The sequence below is a fragment of the Rana temporaria genome, chromosome 4 (assembly GCF_905171775.1).
Source record: "Rana temporaria chromosome 4, aRanTem1.1, whole genome shotgun sequence".
NCBI lineage: Eukaryota > Metazoa > Chordata > Amphibia > Anura > Ranidae > Rana > Rana temporaria.
Genome location: NC_053492.1, coordinates 381121802 through 381140334, shown reverse-complemented (window position 1 = coordinate 381140334; position 18533 = coordinate 381121802). Strand labels below are relative to the sequence as shown.

Below are 18533 nucleotides of genomic sequence, written 5' to 3'. Positions count from 1 at the left end.
CTGAGGACATGGCACAAGGGATGGTCAGAGACTGCATGTCCACACACTCTGACCATCCCTTGTGCCGTATCTGACCATCAATTGTGCCATGTCCACAGACACTGACCATCCCTTGTGCCATGTCCACAGACTCTGAACATTTGTTGTGCCATGCCTGACCATCTCTTGTGCCATGTCCGCAGCCTCTGACCATCCCTTGTGCCATGTCAACAGTCTTTTTACTTACTTATTATAGGCTTACCTGTAGCTACCGTGGATATCTCCTAAACCTGCACGGTTTAGGAGATATCCCCTGTATCGTCACATACGCACTGAAGCAAGTTCTCGTTCGTGATGTTGCTTGAGCTGACATGCGGCTCCCGCTCGCATGCACGGTAGTGACATCATCGCGGCTCCGGCCAATCACAGTGCTGGAGCCTGCGGTACCCGGAAATAACTTTGGCAGCGATGTCGCCTGCCGAAGCAGTGTGCAGGGACTCCGATCTACGGTATTTCATAATGGCCTAGTATGCTATGCTAGTGAGTCCTTGAGCTTTTCAACATCCAGCAACTTTTCCATATTTACAAGGCTGCCAACCTAGTTTTCTGTTCACAGATTCCGATATTTCGTTCATTGGTTCTGATTTGCTTTGAAAACGAGGAAAAATAAATAAAAAAATCGGACAATTGTTTGCCCGATATTCTTATAGTGTACCCTACTTTATTTTTACCAAATGATTGCTCAGGCCTCAACTTAGGGTAGGGTACATTCACAACAGTAATTTAGGCTGATGCAAACTGTGGCAGCAGGAATCTTCTGATTCCTGCTGCCGCTCTGAGCAGTTAGGTGCAGATGCTATATCCGTTCACTATAAAGACAGGTCACTGGTAGCCGAAGGAATTTGTGGCTGTCTGCAGAGCCCGTGATTACCTGCAGTAATCGCTCCTGGATGCATACAAAGTACGTCCAGCACCAATCACTGCAGGTCATGTCTGGCTTTACAGGGAGCAGCAAAAAGCTGCGGCTGCTGGCAACCTGTGATTATAGTGAACAGGGCTGGCAGTTGCACCTAGCTGCTCAGAGCCGCAAACCAGGAATCAGAAAATTCCTGTGGCTACAGTTTACACTGGCCTAAATAGCCAGTGTGAATGTAGCCTTATACTAGCCACTGTGTAGCCAAAAGCATACTTTTTTTTCTTTTTTGTATTTTACTATTGTTTTTATGCTATTGCACTCCAGCCCAGGATTCATAGTGGCAGAAGCCTGAAAATAAAAAGCACCAGCTTAACTTGAAGAACAGTGGTAACAACATCTACATAATTTCAACTTGGGCCCCTTTCACACTGGCGGAGCGTTTAGGTCCACCTGTCAGTTTTTTCGGCGGACCTGAACAGATGCTCCGCGCAGGTCTATGGAGTGACGGATGTCAGCGGTGACATGCCCGCTGACATCCGACTCTACGGTCCGTCTTCATCCGATCCCCCATAGAGGAGAGCGGAGCTTTGACAGGTCAGTCCCTGCACAGTGTGCAGAGACAGACCTGTCATCTGCCTGCTCAGCGGGGATCGATGGAGCGATCCCTGCTGAGCAAAGCGGAGCCCTTACACAGACATGTCTGAGTGAAAGGGCCCTAATGCTCTCCAATCAGCTATGCTCACACTCCCAAAGGAAGCAAAAGCATTTCCCTGTCTTACAATCATATTTCCGGAAAAAAATTTATATGATCTTCCACAAAACTAGTTGTGATGTAGAAATGTGTTCGATTTTTATTACCTGCCTTAAACATAGAAAAACACCCTCAAAAATTAAAGTGTAAATAAGTAACAACTCTTCTAATAACACTTTATTCCCAGTACAAAACATTGGGTGTCTACAGATACCAGCCTGTAAACTGTAATATTTGATTTGTAAAATACAATATAAATTATCAAATTATATTTATTCATTAGGAAAAATATATACACATCTCCATTAAAATAGTCTATATTACCATTTTTTTCAGAAAGCAAAAAATTACAAATGGTTTCTAGCCAGTGTAAGCAAATAAACCAGCAATCCCATAATAGATCTGGCACCCAATAAAATATTGTATATTTTAGAAGATGTTGCCTTGGAGTCTTAAAGCCCATTACCATCCACAGGTGTTTTAGTAGTAAGACACCCTATTGTAAAATAACTGGTTGATACCTTCTGGTTGCTAAGTTCAGAGCCATTAATGTGCCAGTACAGGAAAACATGCCAACTGCTATAATGTGTATATCCTAAACCTTATCCTTTATTATTTATGGAAAAATTCCAGTTTTAAATTACAAAAACAATCTCAGTTTTGTTGAATTGTATAGAAATATAATAGCACTTAAAAGAGAATCTCTAGGACGATCTTGAGAATCCCTATGAGAATAGTCTGTAGCACAGATTCTTCTTCATGAGATACATCGAATTGGGGTTTTCGTTGCTTTTTGTGACTTGCCTCCATCTGTTCTGGGTCATAGGATGCTTCAGCAAAAGGGTCTTCTTGTATTGTTGGGTCATAGTATACTTGAATTTCGAATTCACTCTCTATATAAAAAGGATGGCCATAGATTCCAATCCCCACAGGGCGCTTGAAGTGGTCTGGCACAACTATAACATCGAGGCCACAGGTCATGGATTGTAGGTCATACTCATCAAAACTGGGGTTGAGGGTTGCATCAGAGACATACATATCTGCATCACCTCTCAAGCTCTGCATCTCCAGTATAATCCTTCCTTCATGGTTAAGTCTCAGATAGCTGTAATTTCCTGCCCCTACTTGTCCCTGGACAACATGTAGGAGCATCCATTCTTCTGGAATTTCTTCAATACTTAAGCACTCTATGATGAATAAAGAGAGCAAGGCAAAAAGTGTCAAAATGCTCTTTTTCTGGTAGGACACCATCTCTCTAAGCAATTGAATGTGAACATCCTATGGGAGAAAAAGATGAAACATTATAATTAAACACAGCATTACAATATGTAGCAATGGTAAAGATACTATGCAACTTTGAAGTGGTTCTAAAAAGGCTCAAGTTTTTTTTTTACCTTCATGCATTAACCACTTGCCAACAGACGCACGCCGATCTACGTCGGCAGAATGGCACGGGTAGGGAGATGGGCGTACCTGTACATCCCTTTGAATTTGCCACCTAACGGGCATACGAGCATGCCTGCAGGTCCCGCAAACTCGATGTTCGCCGGTGGCCTGCGATCATGACACGGAGAGATGTAAACAAGGCATTTCCCTGTTCTGCCTAGCAACATTATCATTATACAGGATTTATATAGCGCCAACAGTTTACACATTGCTTTACAATATAAAAAGGGAGACAATACAGTTATAATACAATAAAATACAAGAGGATTAAGAGGGCCCTGCTCAGAAGAGCTTACAATCTAATAGGGTGACATGACAGGGATCTACTGCTCCCTGTTATCGGGAGCAGTGATCTCTGTCATTTTGTAGTAAGACCATCCCCCCTACAGTTAGAACACATCCCTAGGACACACTTAACCCCTTGATTGCCCCCTAGTGTTTAACCCCTTCCCTGCCAGTGTCATTTATACAGTAGTCAGTGGCTATTTGTACTTCTGATCGCTGTATAATAGAAAAAAAAAAACATCCAACAATAATGTCTGACTCTAATGTAATGTCGCAGTCCTGACAAAAATCGCAGATCGCCGACATTACTAGTAAAAAAATAATAATAATAAAAACACCATAAATCTATCCCCTATTTTGTACACGCTATAACTTTTGTGCAAACCAAACAACATACACTTATTGCGATTTTTTTTTAATCAAAAATATGTAGAATACATATCGGCCTAAACTGTGGAAGAAATTCTTTTTTTGATATAATTTTGGGGGATATTTATTATAGCAAAAAAGTAAAAAATATTGCCTTTTTTCCAAAATTGTCGCTTTTTTGTATAAATTGTTTTCAGCGCAAAAAACAACAACGCAGAGCTGATCAAATACCACCAAACGAAAGCTCAATTTGTGGGGGGGGGGGGGGGGGGAGAGGACGTCAATTGTCAGCTAAAGCAATGCAGTACAGAATCGCATAAAAAATGCTTTGGTCAGGAAGGGGGTAAATCCTTCCGGGCAGAAGTGGTTAAAGTCGTATTAAAGGCTTAGTTAAAAAAAAAAAAAAAACACACACACCATGTATGTTACACTTTCCTGCTCTATGCTGTGGTTTGGCACAGAGCAGCCCTGACCCTCCTCCTCTCAGGTCCCCTGCTGGTGCTCCTGGCCCCTCCTTCCTACCGAGTGCCACCACAGCAAGCAGCTTGCCATCTGAGCCTTCGCTCAACCCCACCCCTTCTCACTCCTCATTGGCTCACTGGCTGTGATTGCCAATGTTTCACCTGAAGAGGAGGGAGAGTCCACGGAGAATTAAGGTCCTCATGCACAACACTGGATCACAATGGGGCTCCATTAAGTTTTGGTGGGTCTGCTGCACACAGGTTTTTTTACCTTCATATTTTTTACCGGCTCCCCCCCCATACTTACCTGAGCCTCATCTCGACCCAGCGGCTTTTTGTGGTCTCTCTCCCCTTGCTGGCTCACACAGCAGTGGGAGCCACTGACTAATGCTGCTGTCACTCACAGCCAATGAGGAGGGAGAAGGGGCCGAGCCACGCTCCATGTGCAAATGGACACACACAGCGTGGCTTGGGAGGCTTGCTATTGGGGGGGGCACCAGCCAGGACTGACGGCAGGAGACCCAAAAAGAAGAGGATTGAGCTGATGACTTCCTGTGCTCTCTGCCTCTGGACTGTTATAGGTTAGACCCCTTTCACAATGAAGATGTTTTTCCAGGCATTTTAGCTCCAAAAAGAGCGACTCTCATGCCTCCCCAGTGTGAAAGTCTGAGTGCTTTCACACCGGGGAGGTGCATTTGCAGGACATTAGAAAAAGTCCTGCAAGCAGCATCTTTGGGGCGGTATACACCGCCTCTGCCCATTAAAATGAATGGGCAGCACTGCCAAAGCGCCTGCAAAACACAGGCGCTTTTAACCCTTTCTTCAGCATCTAGCGGGGGTTAAAAGAGCAACCCGTGGCCCAGTGTGGAAGGGGTCTTAGGCTTTATGTACTCTTCTGCTGGTAAACAGACATTTATGAGCAGTTGGGTGTTTTTTTTTTTTCAGCTGCCCCTTAACTCTCCTCTATGTTATCTTAATACATGTACACAGGGTCGTTTATAGTAGTTTCTAGGCAGTTGAGTTTAGAAGCATTTTTTTGAAAAAGAAAAACAAACCAAAAAAAAAAGTGTTCAGAACAGATGCTCAGAGGCATTTGAAAATGCCAAATGCCTGCAACAGCTTGTTAACGCAGTAACTCACGGTTAGCCGAAATTCCTTGTTTTTGACTAATTAAAAAAAAAAAAAAATGTAAAAAACGCTTCTAAATGCAAACACAGCAAAAAGGGATGGGGTATTGGGTATTATACAGTCCCAACGCATTCCCTGTCCTAAGGATTACAGTGATAATCGGTACAGCTGTCACCCCGAGATAGGGGAGTGTGTTATTGGCAGGATTCCTGGGTTAAAAGGAAGAAAAAAAGTCTGAAAAAAGAAAATGAAAGCATGCATGAAAGAAGGACCAATAAGCTGCACTATCAACAATTTTGTTCTTGGGTACAGTTATGCTTTGAGCTTATAACTTGTTTAGCTTGTGGCGATTGTTCCTCTTCAGGCTTATAGATTGTATAGATGTCAGAGTAGGGTGTGAGGACAAAGGTCTTCTCAGGTTCATGGATTGTATAGATGTCAGAGTAAGGTGTGAGGACAGGGACTCTTCAGGCTTAGACCTCTTTCACACAGGCATAAACACACCACTTGTTTTTAACTGATCTGAACACAGGTGCTTGCAGTGTTGTCTATGGAATAATGCACACAGCTGAGTAAAGATCAGTAATACAGCAAGGAGTACAAAGCTGTATAATAAAAATAGAAAAAGTATACATCGAAGTGCAGTAATTTATGCACATGTGTGTATGCTTCTAGATTGAAAGCTCTAACAAGCAGGGCCCTCTGATTCCTCCTGTAGTGAATTGTAACTGTACTGTCTGCCCTTGTGTTGTAAAGCGCTGTGCAAACTGTTGGCGCTATATAAATCCTGTATAATAACAATAATAATAATGCAACACAGGGAAAGCATATGCAGAAGAGAATGAAGAATTTTACGCATACACATGTTTATTTTAGGGTCTTTATGGAACATTTTGCTTAGTATCTTTCTCTCAACAAGATCTGGAGAAGGGTGTGAGGACAGGGTCTCCCAAGTGTTACACAGTGTTCAGCATAAATGAGTACACCCCTTTTGAAAAGTAAGATTTTAATCAATATCTCAATGAAGAACAATTTCCAAAATTTTGAACAAACTGCGTTTTATAGAACATTTGTTTAGCTCATTATTACATGAAAGATTAATAATATAACTTAGATTACAAAATCTCTAGTTTTACTCAAATTAGTTTATGTAAAAATGAATACACCCCACAACAAAAACTACTATATCTAGTATTTTGTATGACTTCCGTGACTTGTGAGGACAGCACCAATTCGACATATTACAACATTTATCTTTTTGCATTCTTCAAAAAACAACCTCTTTTGGATGGAGAGCGATACTCAACGTGTCCCCATAGGTGTTCGATTGGGTTCATATCAGGAGACATACTTGGTAACTGAAGAACTTGCACCGTTCTTCAGAAATGCAACTGTGGCCTTAGATGTGCGTTTTGAATCATTGTCATGTTGGAAAAGTGCACAACGACCAAGGGCACGGAGTGATGGTAGCATCTTCTCTTTCAATTCATATCATCAATGAAATGCAGCTCCTTGACACCAGCAGCACTTATGCGGTCCCACAGGACACTGCTACCACCATGTTTCGCTGTAGGCACCATGCATATTTCCTTGTACTCCTCACCTTTGTGACAACATAAAGAAGTTTTGAAGCAATCAGTTCCAAAAACATTTGTCTTGGTCTCATCACTCCAGAGTACAGAGTCTCAGAAGTCCTATTCTTCAGCAAGGACCCTGGCAAATTTTAGGCAGGCTTTTTTGTGCATGGGCTATAAGAGAGGCTTCCTTCGTGGACGGCATCTATGCATGCATTCCTCTGCAGTGTACGCCATATTGTGTCATGGGAAACAATCACTCCAGTTTGGCTTTTAACTTCTTTAGCCAACTGCAGTGAACTAGCATGGCGATTTTCTTCAACCCTTCTCATCAGAAGATGCTCCTGTTGAGGTGTTAACTTCCATGGACCGCCCTGTGAGATGATTGCAGTTTCACCTTGTTGACCACTTCAAGACCAAGCCTATATCTGACACTTGTTGTTTATAAGTTAAAATCAGTATGCTTTGCTATAAAATTACTTAGAACCCCCAAACATTATATATAAACCCTAGAGAATAAAATGGTGGTCACTGCAATATTTTCGGTCACACAGTATTTGTGCAGCCGTCTTTCAGACGCATTTTTTTGGGGGAAAAAATGCTTTTTTAAATAAAAAAATAAAAACAGTAAAAGGTAGCCCAATTTTTTGGCATATTATCAAAGATGATATTACGCCGAGTAAATAGATACCCAACATGTTACCCTTTAAAATTGCATGCACTTATGGAATGGCAACAAACGACAGTACCTAAAAAAAAATTAAACGTCGCCATTTAGAGATTTTTAACAGTTACCAGTTTGGTTACAGAGGAAGCTTTTTGCAAGAATTATTGCTCTCACACTAATGATCGTTGCAATACCTCACATGTATGATTTGAACACGGTTTACATTTGTGGGCGCGACTTACGTATGAGTTTTCTTTTGTGCGCGAGTGCTTTAAATTTATTATTTTTACACTGTTCCTTTAACCACTTCAGCCCTGGAAGGATTTACCCACTTCCTGACCATGCCATTTTTTTGCGATACAGCACTGCATTGCTTTAACTGACAATTGCGCAGCTGTGCGACATTGTAACCAAACAAAATGTATGTCCTTTTTTCCCCACAAAATAGGGCTTTCTTTTGGTGGTATTTGATCACTGCTGCAGTTTTATTTTTTAATTTCTGCTATAAAATATAAAGAAAAAAAAAAAAAGTAAAAAAAAAGAAAAAAAAATTCTTTATCAGTTTAGGCCAGGGGTCTCAAACTCAAATTACCTGAGGGCCACAAGCCAAGTTTTCATATCCCATGGGGGGCCACATACAAACTTTCAAACTTCAAAAACAACAGGGTACAGGGCATAGCACATCAGGGTACAGAGCCCAGCACATCAGGGTACAGAGCCCAGCATATCAGGGTACATGGGGCACATCAGGGCACATGCGGCACATCAGGGTACATGGGGCACATCAGGGCACATGCGGCACATCAGGGTACATGGGGCACATCAGGGCACATGCGGCACATCAGCCACATCAGGGTACATGGGGCACATCAGGGCACATGCGGCACATCAGCCACATCAGGGTACATGGGGCACATCAGAGCACATCAGGGTACATGGGGCACATCAGAGCACATGGGGCGCATTAAGGCACATCAGGGTGCATGGGGCACATCCACGGTACATGGGGCATATGAGGGCACAATCAGGGTACATGACTTCACAATCAGGGTACATGGGGGCACAATCGGGGTACATGGGGGCACAATCGGGGTACATGGGGGCACAATCGGGGTACATGGGGGCACAATCGGGGTACATGGGGGCACAATCGGGGTACATGGGGGCACAATCGGGGTACATGGGGCACAATCGGGGTACATGGGGGCACAATCGGGGTACATGGGGGCACAATCGGGGTACATGGGGGCACAATCGGGGTACATGGGGGCACAATCGGGGTACATGGGGGCACAATCAGGGTACATGGGGGCACAATCAGGGTACATGGGGGCACAATCAGTGCACATTCAGGGCACATTCACGGCACATGTCAGCGTTTACTTGTGTTTTTTTCTTCACATGCAGAGTAGCGCAGGAAGCGTCTGTCATAAGTTCACTTCTCAGTCTCTCGCTGCGGCTGCTCCTCGCCCCCCGGCGCCCCCCCTCTCTTCTCGTCCATCCCAGGTGATATCACAAGCAAATGTGATTGGACGAGAAGAGGGCGGGGGGCGCCGGGGGGGGGGGGGGGGAGCAGCCGCAGCGTGAGGCTGAGAAGTGAACTTATGACAGAGACGCTTCCTGCGCTACTCTGCATGTGAAGGAAATCTACTCCCCCCACTTCCGCGGCACCCCCCCCCGCCCTGCGGGCCATTTTCAACCAGTCCGCGGGCCGCAAATGGCCCACGGGTCGGTACTTTGAGACCACTGGTTTAGGCCGATATGTATTCTGCAAAAAAAAAATACCAATAAGTGTACATTGATTGGTTTGCGCAAAAGATATCGCGTCTACAAAGTGGGTGATAGATTTATGGCATTTTTTTTTTTTTTACTAGTAATGGCAGCGATCAGTGATTTTTAGCAGGTCTGCGACATTGCGGCGGACAGATCGGACAAATAAAATGTGACACTTTTTGGGAACCAGTGACATTATTGCAGTAATCAGTGCTAAAAAATAAGCACTGTTATTATACAAATGACACTGGCATGGAAGGGGTTAACATCAAGGGGTCAACTGTGTTCCCTGCAGGTGTTTACTGTATGGGGGACTGTGTGACTGGGGAAACACACAGATCAGTCTTCCTGCTTAGCAGAAAGGACAGGATCTGCTTTGATTTCCCAGATCAGAACGGAGAACTGTCTTGTTTACACAGGCAGATACCTGTTCTGTCTTCTGCCGAACCCGCTGATTGGCTCCCCCGCTGGCCAATGGGAGCGAGCCCACAAAAGCGAGATCCCGCATGGCGATTTGCGGGATCGTGCCACCTTGCCGCAGTATAATGATGGCGGCTGGTCCGCAAGTGGTAAAAAAAATAAAATAAAAATTCTGATCACTTTTATTGCTGTCACAAGGAATGTAAACATCCCTTGCGACAGTATGAGGCAGTGACAGGTATTCTTTATGGAGGGATCTGAGCTCTAAAAGACCCCAAATCCCTTCTTTGCACTTCAAAGTATTTAAAATGCCAATTTGCATTTTTGAATACCTTAGAGCTGGCTGCCAAGTAAACCGGAAGTGACGACGCTTCCAGGTTACTACAGCAGAGACCCAATTGATGCGGAAACCAGCTTTGTTCGGGACTCCAGTCAGCCAGTGGATGTGTCGGCTGGGTGCTCCGGTCCCTGGGTGGAGCGGCGGGAGGATGTCCCCTCCTGCTGCTTGTGATATTAGCCGCATCAGTTGTTATATATTCGAACGCCAGCTTTAAAAAAAAAAAAAAAAAATGCTACTGGAAGTGATGCCTCTGGCTGTAGGCATCACCCTGGTACAACCCCTTCAACAAAATGACGTACAAGTACGCGATTTTGCGTGAAGTGGTTACATTTTTTAGCACTTTTGTTACAATATTCTGACTGGTAAGTAAAGCTTTGCAAATCTTGTAGCCTTCACCTTTCTTGTCTAAAGAAAAGATTTTCTTGCTCAGACCTTGTGATTCCATTGCTCACAGCATGAAATGGGAAGGGCTTTTCTTTGTTAAGTAACACCCTTTTAAAATCAACTGACTGCTGGACAACTGTTTAATGAATAGACTCATCTGTAGTTGAGCTATTGTTAATTAGGATTTTTTGGCCTAAAATTTAGCTTTTGTTCCTAAGAAGCGGTTCACACAGGGGCGACCTGGGATCCGACTTCAGGTCGCGCTGCATGAAGAAATTAATGTAAGTGAATGGAGCCGTATTAATGCACACTACTGAATTCGCTCCGACTTGAAAAAAGGTTCCTGTACTACTTCAATCTGACTTGTACCCATTGATTTCAATGGAAGTCGCCTCCAAGTCTGATCCCCGTTCACAGTGATCCAATTTTACCGGAAGCCGTCCCAGCGTGAACCTGTTCTAAGGTAAACCCCTCCCTCCCACAGGGGAACTCCACGCCAAATTTTAAATAAAAAAACGGAATGGGTTCCCCCTTTTAGAGTATACCAGGCCCTTAGGTCTGGATTTCAGGGGGAACCCCCTATGCCGAAAAAAAATCCATACAAGACCCTTATCCGGGCACGCAGACCGGCCAGTCAGGAGAGGGGGTGGGGACGAGCGAGTGCCTCCACTCCTGAACCGTACCAGGCGGCATGCCCTCAACATGGGGGGGGTGCTTTGGGGCAGGGGGGGCCCCCTACCCCAAAGCACCTTGTCCCCATGTTGATGGGGACAAGGGCCTCTTCCCGACAACCCTGGCCGTTGGTTGTCGGGGTCTGCGGGCGGGGGGCTTATCGGAATCTGGAAGCCCCCTTTAATAAGGGGGTCCCCAGATCCCAGCCCCCCACCCTATGTGAATGAGTATGGGGTACATCATACCCCTACCCATTCACCTGGTGGAAGAAAAATGTCAATAAAAAACACACTACACATGTTTTTAAAGTAATTTATTAGGCAGCTCCAGGGGTCTTTCGACTTTTCCCTTCTGCCAGGCACACTGCTGTCTTCTTCCAGCTCCTTTACCAGCGGGGGCCCGGTCTTCTGCATCGCCTTCTTCCCTCTTCTTTGATGTTGACTCAACGCTCCCTCCCGCTGTAATCCCGGGTGTGCGGTGCCCAACGATTTATATTGGCCTCTTATGATGTCACAGTCCCAGCATGCTTTTGGGTGGTGATGACATAATTACCCCGCCCCCTTATGTCGTCACCACCCGGAGCATGCTAGGACTGTGACGTCATAAGAGGACAATATAAATCGTTGCACACTGCACACCCGGCATTACAGCAGGAGGGAGCGTCGAGTCAACATCGAAGAAGAGAAGATGGAGGAAGGCGACGCAGAAGACCAGGCCACCGCTGGTAAAAGATAGGAGCGGTGCCCGGCAGAAGTGAGAAAGAACCAGAGAGCGGGAGAAGAATGAATGAATGACTTGTATAGCGCAACGCATGCGAACTGAATCGCCTCTGGGCGCTTTTTCCAGCCAGTATCTGCTTGGCTGGTGCGGTCATTTTTACCCCGTAGGATCATGACACGCTAGGGACACACAGTCATACACACATATATACTGGGCCAATTTGGACGAGATCCAATTTACCTACCAGCATGTCTTTGGAGAGAGCGGAGAAGACCCCCCGAAGTCGGAAGAAGACCCCCCCGAAGTCGAAAGAAGACCGGGCCCCCCGCTGGTAAAAGAGCTGGAAGAAGACAGCGGTGGTGCCTGGCAAAAGGGAGAAGTCGGAAGACCCTCGAAGTCGGAAGAAGACCCCCGGAGCTGCCTAATAAAATTACTTTAAAAACATGTGTAGTGTGTTTTTATTAAACATTTTCTTCCACCAGGTGAATGGGTAGGGGTACGATGGGGGTTCCCATTGAAATCCATACCAGACTTAATGCTTAGAGGTGGAACCCATGCTGTTTAATTTAAAATTTGGCGTGGAGTTCTCCCTCTTGGAGGCGACTTCAAGTCGTATTGTAAGTCGCGCTGAAATCGCGTTGTAATTCATACTCAAGTCGTGTTCAAGCTGCCCCCCAAAGTCGCACTGAAAGTTGTGTTGCCCCTATGTGAACCGGCTCTAAGGTTTGCATTGGGGTGTATTCATTTTTGTAACATGGTCTTGAACAAATCTGTTATGAAAAATAGTGTGTGTGTGCGCAAATTAACAAATCTTGGTTGCAATCAATGGCCCGTATTTGTGGGTGTATTTTGTAGTAGTGTCTTATAGACAATGTTGATTCTGAAAGGAAAGGTTTTCTGACATATCTGTTGCGTGTACTCATTTATGTTGAGCACTGCATAGTGTAAAGATGTCAAAGCAGAATGCGATGACAGGGTCTCTTTAGTCTTATACAGGTGCATCTAAAATAAATAGAATATCATCAAAAAGTTAATTTCAGTAGATCAATTAAAAAGTGAAAAACTCATTACAGGCATACCCCACTTTTAAGTACACAATGGGACCAGAGCATGTATGTAAAACGAAAATGTACTTAAAGTGAAACAATACCTTTTTTCACTTCTAGGGTGTAGTGGGGGGTCAGGAGCTGTAGTGGGGGTGTCAGGAGCACACTGGAACAGGGTGGGCTATGCTCTCGGAGCTTCAGCTCCTTCTGCTGCGGCTGCAAAATGTCTGTAAAGTACTTATAAGGCACTTTACATACACTCGCAGGTATGTCCTTACTCGCGAGTGTATGTAAAGTGAGTGTACTTAAAGCGGGGTATGCCTGTATATAGATTCATTATACACAGAGTGATATATTTCAAGCATTTTTTTTTTTTCGACGATTACGGCTTACAGCTAGTCAAAACCTAAAATTCAGTATCTCAAAAAAATTTGAATATTGTGAAAAAGTTAAATATTGTGGACTTATGGCATCGCACGCTATTCAGCTAATTAACTCAAAACACCTGTAAAAGTTTCCTGAGCTTGAGCCCTGGTTCACACTGGTGCGATTTGACATGTCAAATCGGCAGCATTTGCCGAAAACAGCATCATCCTAATCGGTGCGACGCCGCATCTGTGGCACTGCACCGATTTCAAAAAGTAGTTTCTGTACTACTTCTTGCGATTTCGGCCCGCAATTTAGATCTGTGCAGAAACCTGCACAGATGTCTCTGTAATCGCGGCTGAAATCAAGACTAATAAGCGGGAGTGAAATCATGCGAGTCCAGGTGAACTCGCACGGCTTCACTCCTGGGCTGAATGGTCTCTCAGGCCCGGTTCACACTAGTGCGACATACTCTCTGACTGGGAGCACATTTTGCATGATGTGTATAAATCAATGGTTTCCCTGGTCTGACTTGTGTCGGTCCGACTTTGAAAAAAAGGTTCCTGCATTACTTTGGTCCGATTTCAGCACATTTATTCTGGTCTGCAGGAGAGAGGCTTATCAGAATCTGGAAGCCCCCCAAAAAGAAGGGTCAAAGAATAAATACAGTATATAGGTTTTTGACAAAGTCCTTTATTAAAAATGAAGAATGTTTTCCCATCGAGCTCCAATGTGCTTTCTTTCTCAGGATAGGCCTTATCTCTCTGGTTCTTCTCCCTTTGCTGGTAATGTCTTCTCCCGACCCTAGCGCCTGCAGTTGTGCCAGCGCTGTTCTCTGCTTGTTCTTATATAGCTATGGGGGGGCATCCAGTGAGTCATCCGGAGACCACGCCGCTTGTAACATCCGAGCCCAGGGCATGATGGGGTGGCAATGTCACATAGGGCGGGGTCTTCGGATGACGTCACTAGATGGCCACTCCCCTTGGCTATAAGAACCAGCAGAGAATTAAGCTAGCATCGGGAGAAGACAGAGCTACGACAGGGGACATTCTTCATTTTTAATAAAAAAAGGGCAGTCAAAAACCTGTGTACTGTAATTATTTATTTTTACCTTATACTTAATCACATTGGGGGGGGTCAAGGGGGCTTCCAGATTCCGATAAGCCCCCTGCCCGCAGACCCCCACAACCACCGCTCAGGGTTGTGGGGAAGAGGCCCTTGTCCCATGGGGACAAGGTGCTTTGGGTTGGGGGGCACAGAGCCCTTTCTGCCCCAAGGCACCTACCCCCCCACGTTGAGGGCATGAGGCCTGCTACGGTCTTGGGGGGGGCGCTCGTTCATCCCCTTTCCTGACCTGCATGCTTATATAAGGGTCTGGTATGGATTTGCTGGGGCCCCCAGATGTTTTTTTTTGGTATGGGGTTTCCCCTTAACATCCATACCAGATCCAAAGGGTTTGGTATTGTCTTGAAGGGGACATTTAAAAAAAAAAAAAAAAAAAAAGATATTTTGCTGTGGAGTTCTCCCCCGCCAGATTTATACCAGACTTAAAGGGCCTGGTATGGTTGGATCAAAGTCAGATCCCATTCATCAGTAGAATGTGATCTACTGATGAAGCCCAGAGGGCGACACGTGCATAGGAGGGGAGGAGCTGATCCCGTGACGTATATACGAGTGGACGTATATACATTTCTGTATTCATTTTAATATTTATTTTTTCCTTTATTGGTCTTATGCAATATTCAAATTTTCTGAGATACTGAATTTTGGGTTTTCACTAGCTGTAAGCAATATTCATCAAAATTAAAAGAAAGAAATGCTTGAAATATATCACTCTGTGTTTAATGAATCTATATAGTATATGAGTTTCGCTTTTTGAATTGAATTACTGAAATAAATTAACATTTTGATGACACTCATTTTGTGCACTGTAGAGATGTCAGAATAGAAATGCGAGACCGGGTCTCTTCAGTCTTATAGTTGTCAGGGTAGAATGCGGTGACAGGGTCTCTTCAGTCTTATTGGTGTCAGGGCCTCTTCAGTCCTATAGGTGCCAGGGTGGAACGCCATGCCAGGGTCTCTTCTGGCCTATAGATTTCAGGGTAGAACGTGGTGAGGGGGTGGAATGTAGTGACAGGGTCTCGTCAGTCTTATAGTTGTCAGGGTAGAACATGGTGACGGGGCCTCTTTAGTCCTACAGATGTGAGGGTAAAACGTGCTGGCAGGGTCTCTTCAGTCTTATTAATGTCAGAGTAGTGCCGTGGTGATGGGACAGAACATGGTGATGGGGTCTCTTTAGTCCTAGATGTCAGGGTAGAACGTGGTGATGGGGGTAGAATGTGGTGACAGGATCTCTTCAGTCTTATCGATGTAAGGGTAAAACGTGGTGACGGGGCCTCTTCAGACCTATAGATGTTGGGGTAGAACGTGGTGACAGAGTAAAACTCACTGTCGGGGTAGAACGTGCTTGCAGGGTCTCTTCAGTCTTATAGATGTCAGGGTAGAACGTGGTGACAGGGCCTCATCAGTCCTAAGGATGTTGGGGTAGAACATGCTGGCGGAGTAGAGTATGATGGCAGGGTCTCTTCAGTCTTATTAGTGCCAGGACAGAACGTGGTGACGGGACCTATTCAGTCCTATAGATATTGGGGTAGAACGTGGTGACAGGGTCTTTTCAGTCTTATAGATGTCAGGATAGAATGTGGGGACGGAGTCTCTTCAGTCTTATAAATTGCAGGGTAGAACGTGGTGGTGGGGTCTCTTCAGTCTTATAGATGTCAGGGTAGAACATGCTGGCGGGGGTAGAACGTGTTGGCGGGGTCTCTTTCGTCCTATAGATGTTGGGGTAAACTGTGGTGACAGGGGTAGAATGTGGTGACAGGGTCTCTTCAGTCTTATAGATGTCAAGGTAGAACGTGGTGACAGGATCTCTTCAGTCTTAGTGACGACAGAGTAGAACGTGGTGATGGGGGTAGAATGTGGTGACAGGATCTCTTCAGTCTTATCGATGTCAGTGTAGAACGTGGCCTCTTCAGTCCTATAGATGTTGGGGTAGAACATGGTGACAGGGTAGAACGTGCAGGCAGGGTCCTCAGTCTTATAGATGTCAGGGTAGAATGCGGTGACAGGGTCTTATTGGTGTCAGGGTAGAACGTGGTGACAGGGCCTTGTCCATCCTACAGATGTTGGGGTAGAACATGCTGGCGGGGTAGAGCGTGCTTGCAGGGTCTCTATAGTCTTATTAGTGTCAGGGTAGTATGTGGTGACATGACAGAACGAGGTGACGAGACCTCTTCAGTCCTATAGATGTTGGGGTAGAATGTGGTGACGGGGGTAGAACGTGGTGACAGGGTCTCTTCAATCTTATTGGTGACGGGGTAGAATGTGGTGACAGGGTCTCTTCAGTCTTATCGATGTCAAGGTAGAACGTGGTCTCTTCAGTCCTATAGATGTTGGGGTAGAACATGGTGACAGGGTAGAACGTGCTAGTGGGGTCTCTTCAGTCTTATAGATGTTGGGGTAGAACATGCAGGCAGGGTCTTCAGTCTTATAGATTCAGGGTAGAATGCAGTGACAGGGTCTTATTGGTGTTGGGGTAGAACATTGTGACAGGGCCTCGTCAGTCCTACAGATGTTGGGGTAGAACATGCTGGCGGGGTAGAGCGTGCTGGCAGGGTCTCTTCAGTCTTATTAGCGTCAGGGTAGTACGTGGTGACGGGACCTCTTCAGTCCTATAAGGGGGGGGGGGGGGGGGTAGAACGCAGTGACAGGGTCTCTTCAGTCTTTTTGGTGATGGGGTAGAACGTTGTGACGGGGGTAGAATGTGGTGACAGGATCTCTTCAGTCTTATCGATGTCAGTGTAGATCATGGCCTCTTTAGTCCTATAGATGTTGGGGTAGAACATGGTGACAGGGTAGAACGTGCTAGTGGGGTCTCTTCAGTCTTATAGATGTTGGGGTAGAACATGCAGGCAGGGTCTTCAGTCTTATAGATGTCAGGGTAGAATGCGGTGACAGGGTCTTATTGGTGTCAGGGTAGAACGTGGTGACAGGGCCTTGTCAGTCCTACAGATGTTGGGGTAGAACATGCTGGCGGGGTAGAGCGTGCTGGCAGGGTCTCTATAGTCTTATTAGTGTCAGGGTAGTATGTGGTGACATGACAGAACAAGGTGACGGGACCTCTTCAGTCCTATAGATGTTGGGGTAGAATGTGGTGATGGGGGTAGAACGTGGTGACAGGGTCTCTTCAATCTTATTGGTGACGGGGGAAGAATGTGGTGACAGGGTCTCTTCTGTCTTATCAATGTCTAGAACGTGGCCTCTTCAGTCTTATAGATGTTGGGGTAGAACATGGTGACAAGGTAGAATGTTATGACAGGGTCTCTTTAGTCGTACAGCTTGTATAGGAGTGAGGATATGGAGAGTATGAGTTGTGGGGGTCACGGTTACCAGCTGTAGTGTCAGTCAGCCATGTTATTGCTACAGTTATGTGGTGACACGCAGGCTGGTAATGGGGAGAGGAGGGGGAAGGGGAGTAGAAGGCGCACACACAAAAAGAGGCCGAGCACTCACCAGAGAGGAGCCCTCCAGCCCCTACACTGGGATCACACCGCAAGCTCCACCAACCGTCCCGCCTGTCGGACAGCCCAGCACAGGAAGTAGTAAGGAGGACGATACAGGAAGTAAAGGCAGTGACAAAAATAAAGAGGCTATGGCTGCAGACTGGAGCTCCACGTTTGACAGGAAACATGTGACCTCCACTCCACTTTTTTTTTTTTAAAATGAACGTTGATGTCACAAACGTTTTATAGACACAACTCATGGTAGTGGAGGACAATATTTCCTGTCACATCTGATTCTGCATTTCCCCAAAGGCATCTGACTGCATACTGGAGCTCCTCTCTCCACATGAAATATGTAGCCTCCACAGTTTTTTGGTTAATCAACTTTAAAACGGGAGTTCACCCCCAAATCAACTTTCTGACATTAGTTCCAGCATACTGCTAACATCTGCAGTATGCTGTTTTTTTTCCCCGCTACTTATCATTTTATGAGCCCTTGTTATCCGGCTCCGAGCGAGGATCGCTTCCGGGTATAGGCGTTCCTAAGCGAAGAGGAGTTGATTGACGGTCAGCTAAAGCGTGTCACGGCTTCTGAAAATACCCAAGAGTGACACTCGGGTGTTTACGGCGCCTGCGCAGTCAGCTCTACACGGCAGGCGCCGTTAAGCGCCGTA

General features: G+C 45.5%; 1 protein-coding gene across 1 annotated transcript; it reads right to left on the bottom strand.

Annotated features, from left to right (window-relative positions):
* Window positions 1-1808: 1808 nt before the first annotated feature.
* On the bottom strand, window positions 1809-17977 carry C4H6orf120 (chromosome 4 C6orf120 homolog). The gene is made up of 2 exons (XM_040351040.1): window positions 17870-17977; window positions 1809-2924 (listed from the first exon to the last, which is right to left on the bottom strand). The coding sequence occupies exon 2, from the start codon at window positions 2895-2897 to the stop codon at window positions 2337-2339; it is 561 nt and encodes a 186-aa protein (XP_040206974.1). The 5' UTR covers window positions 2898-2924; window positions 17870-17977; the 3' UTR covers window positions 1809-2336.
* Window positions 17978-18533: the final 556 nt, after the last annotated feature.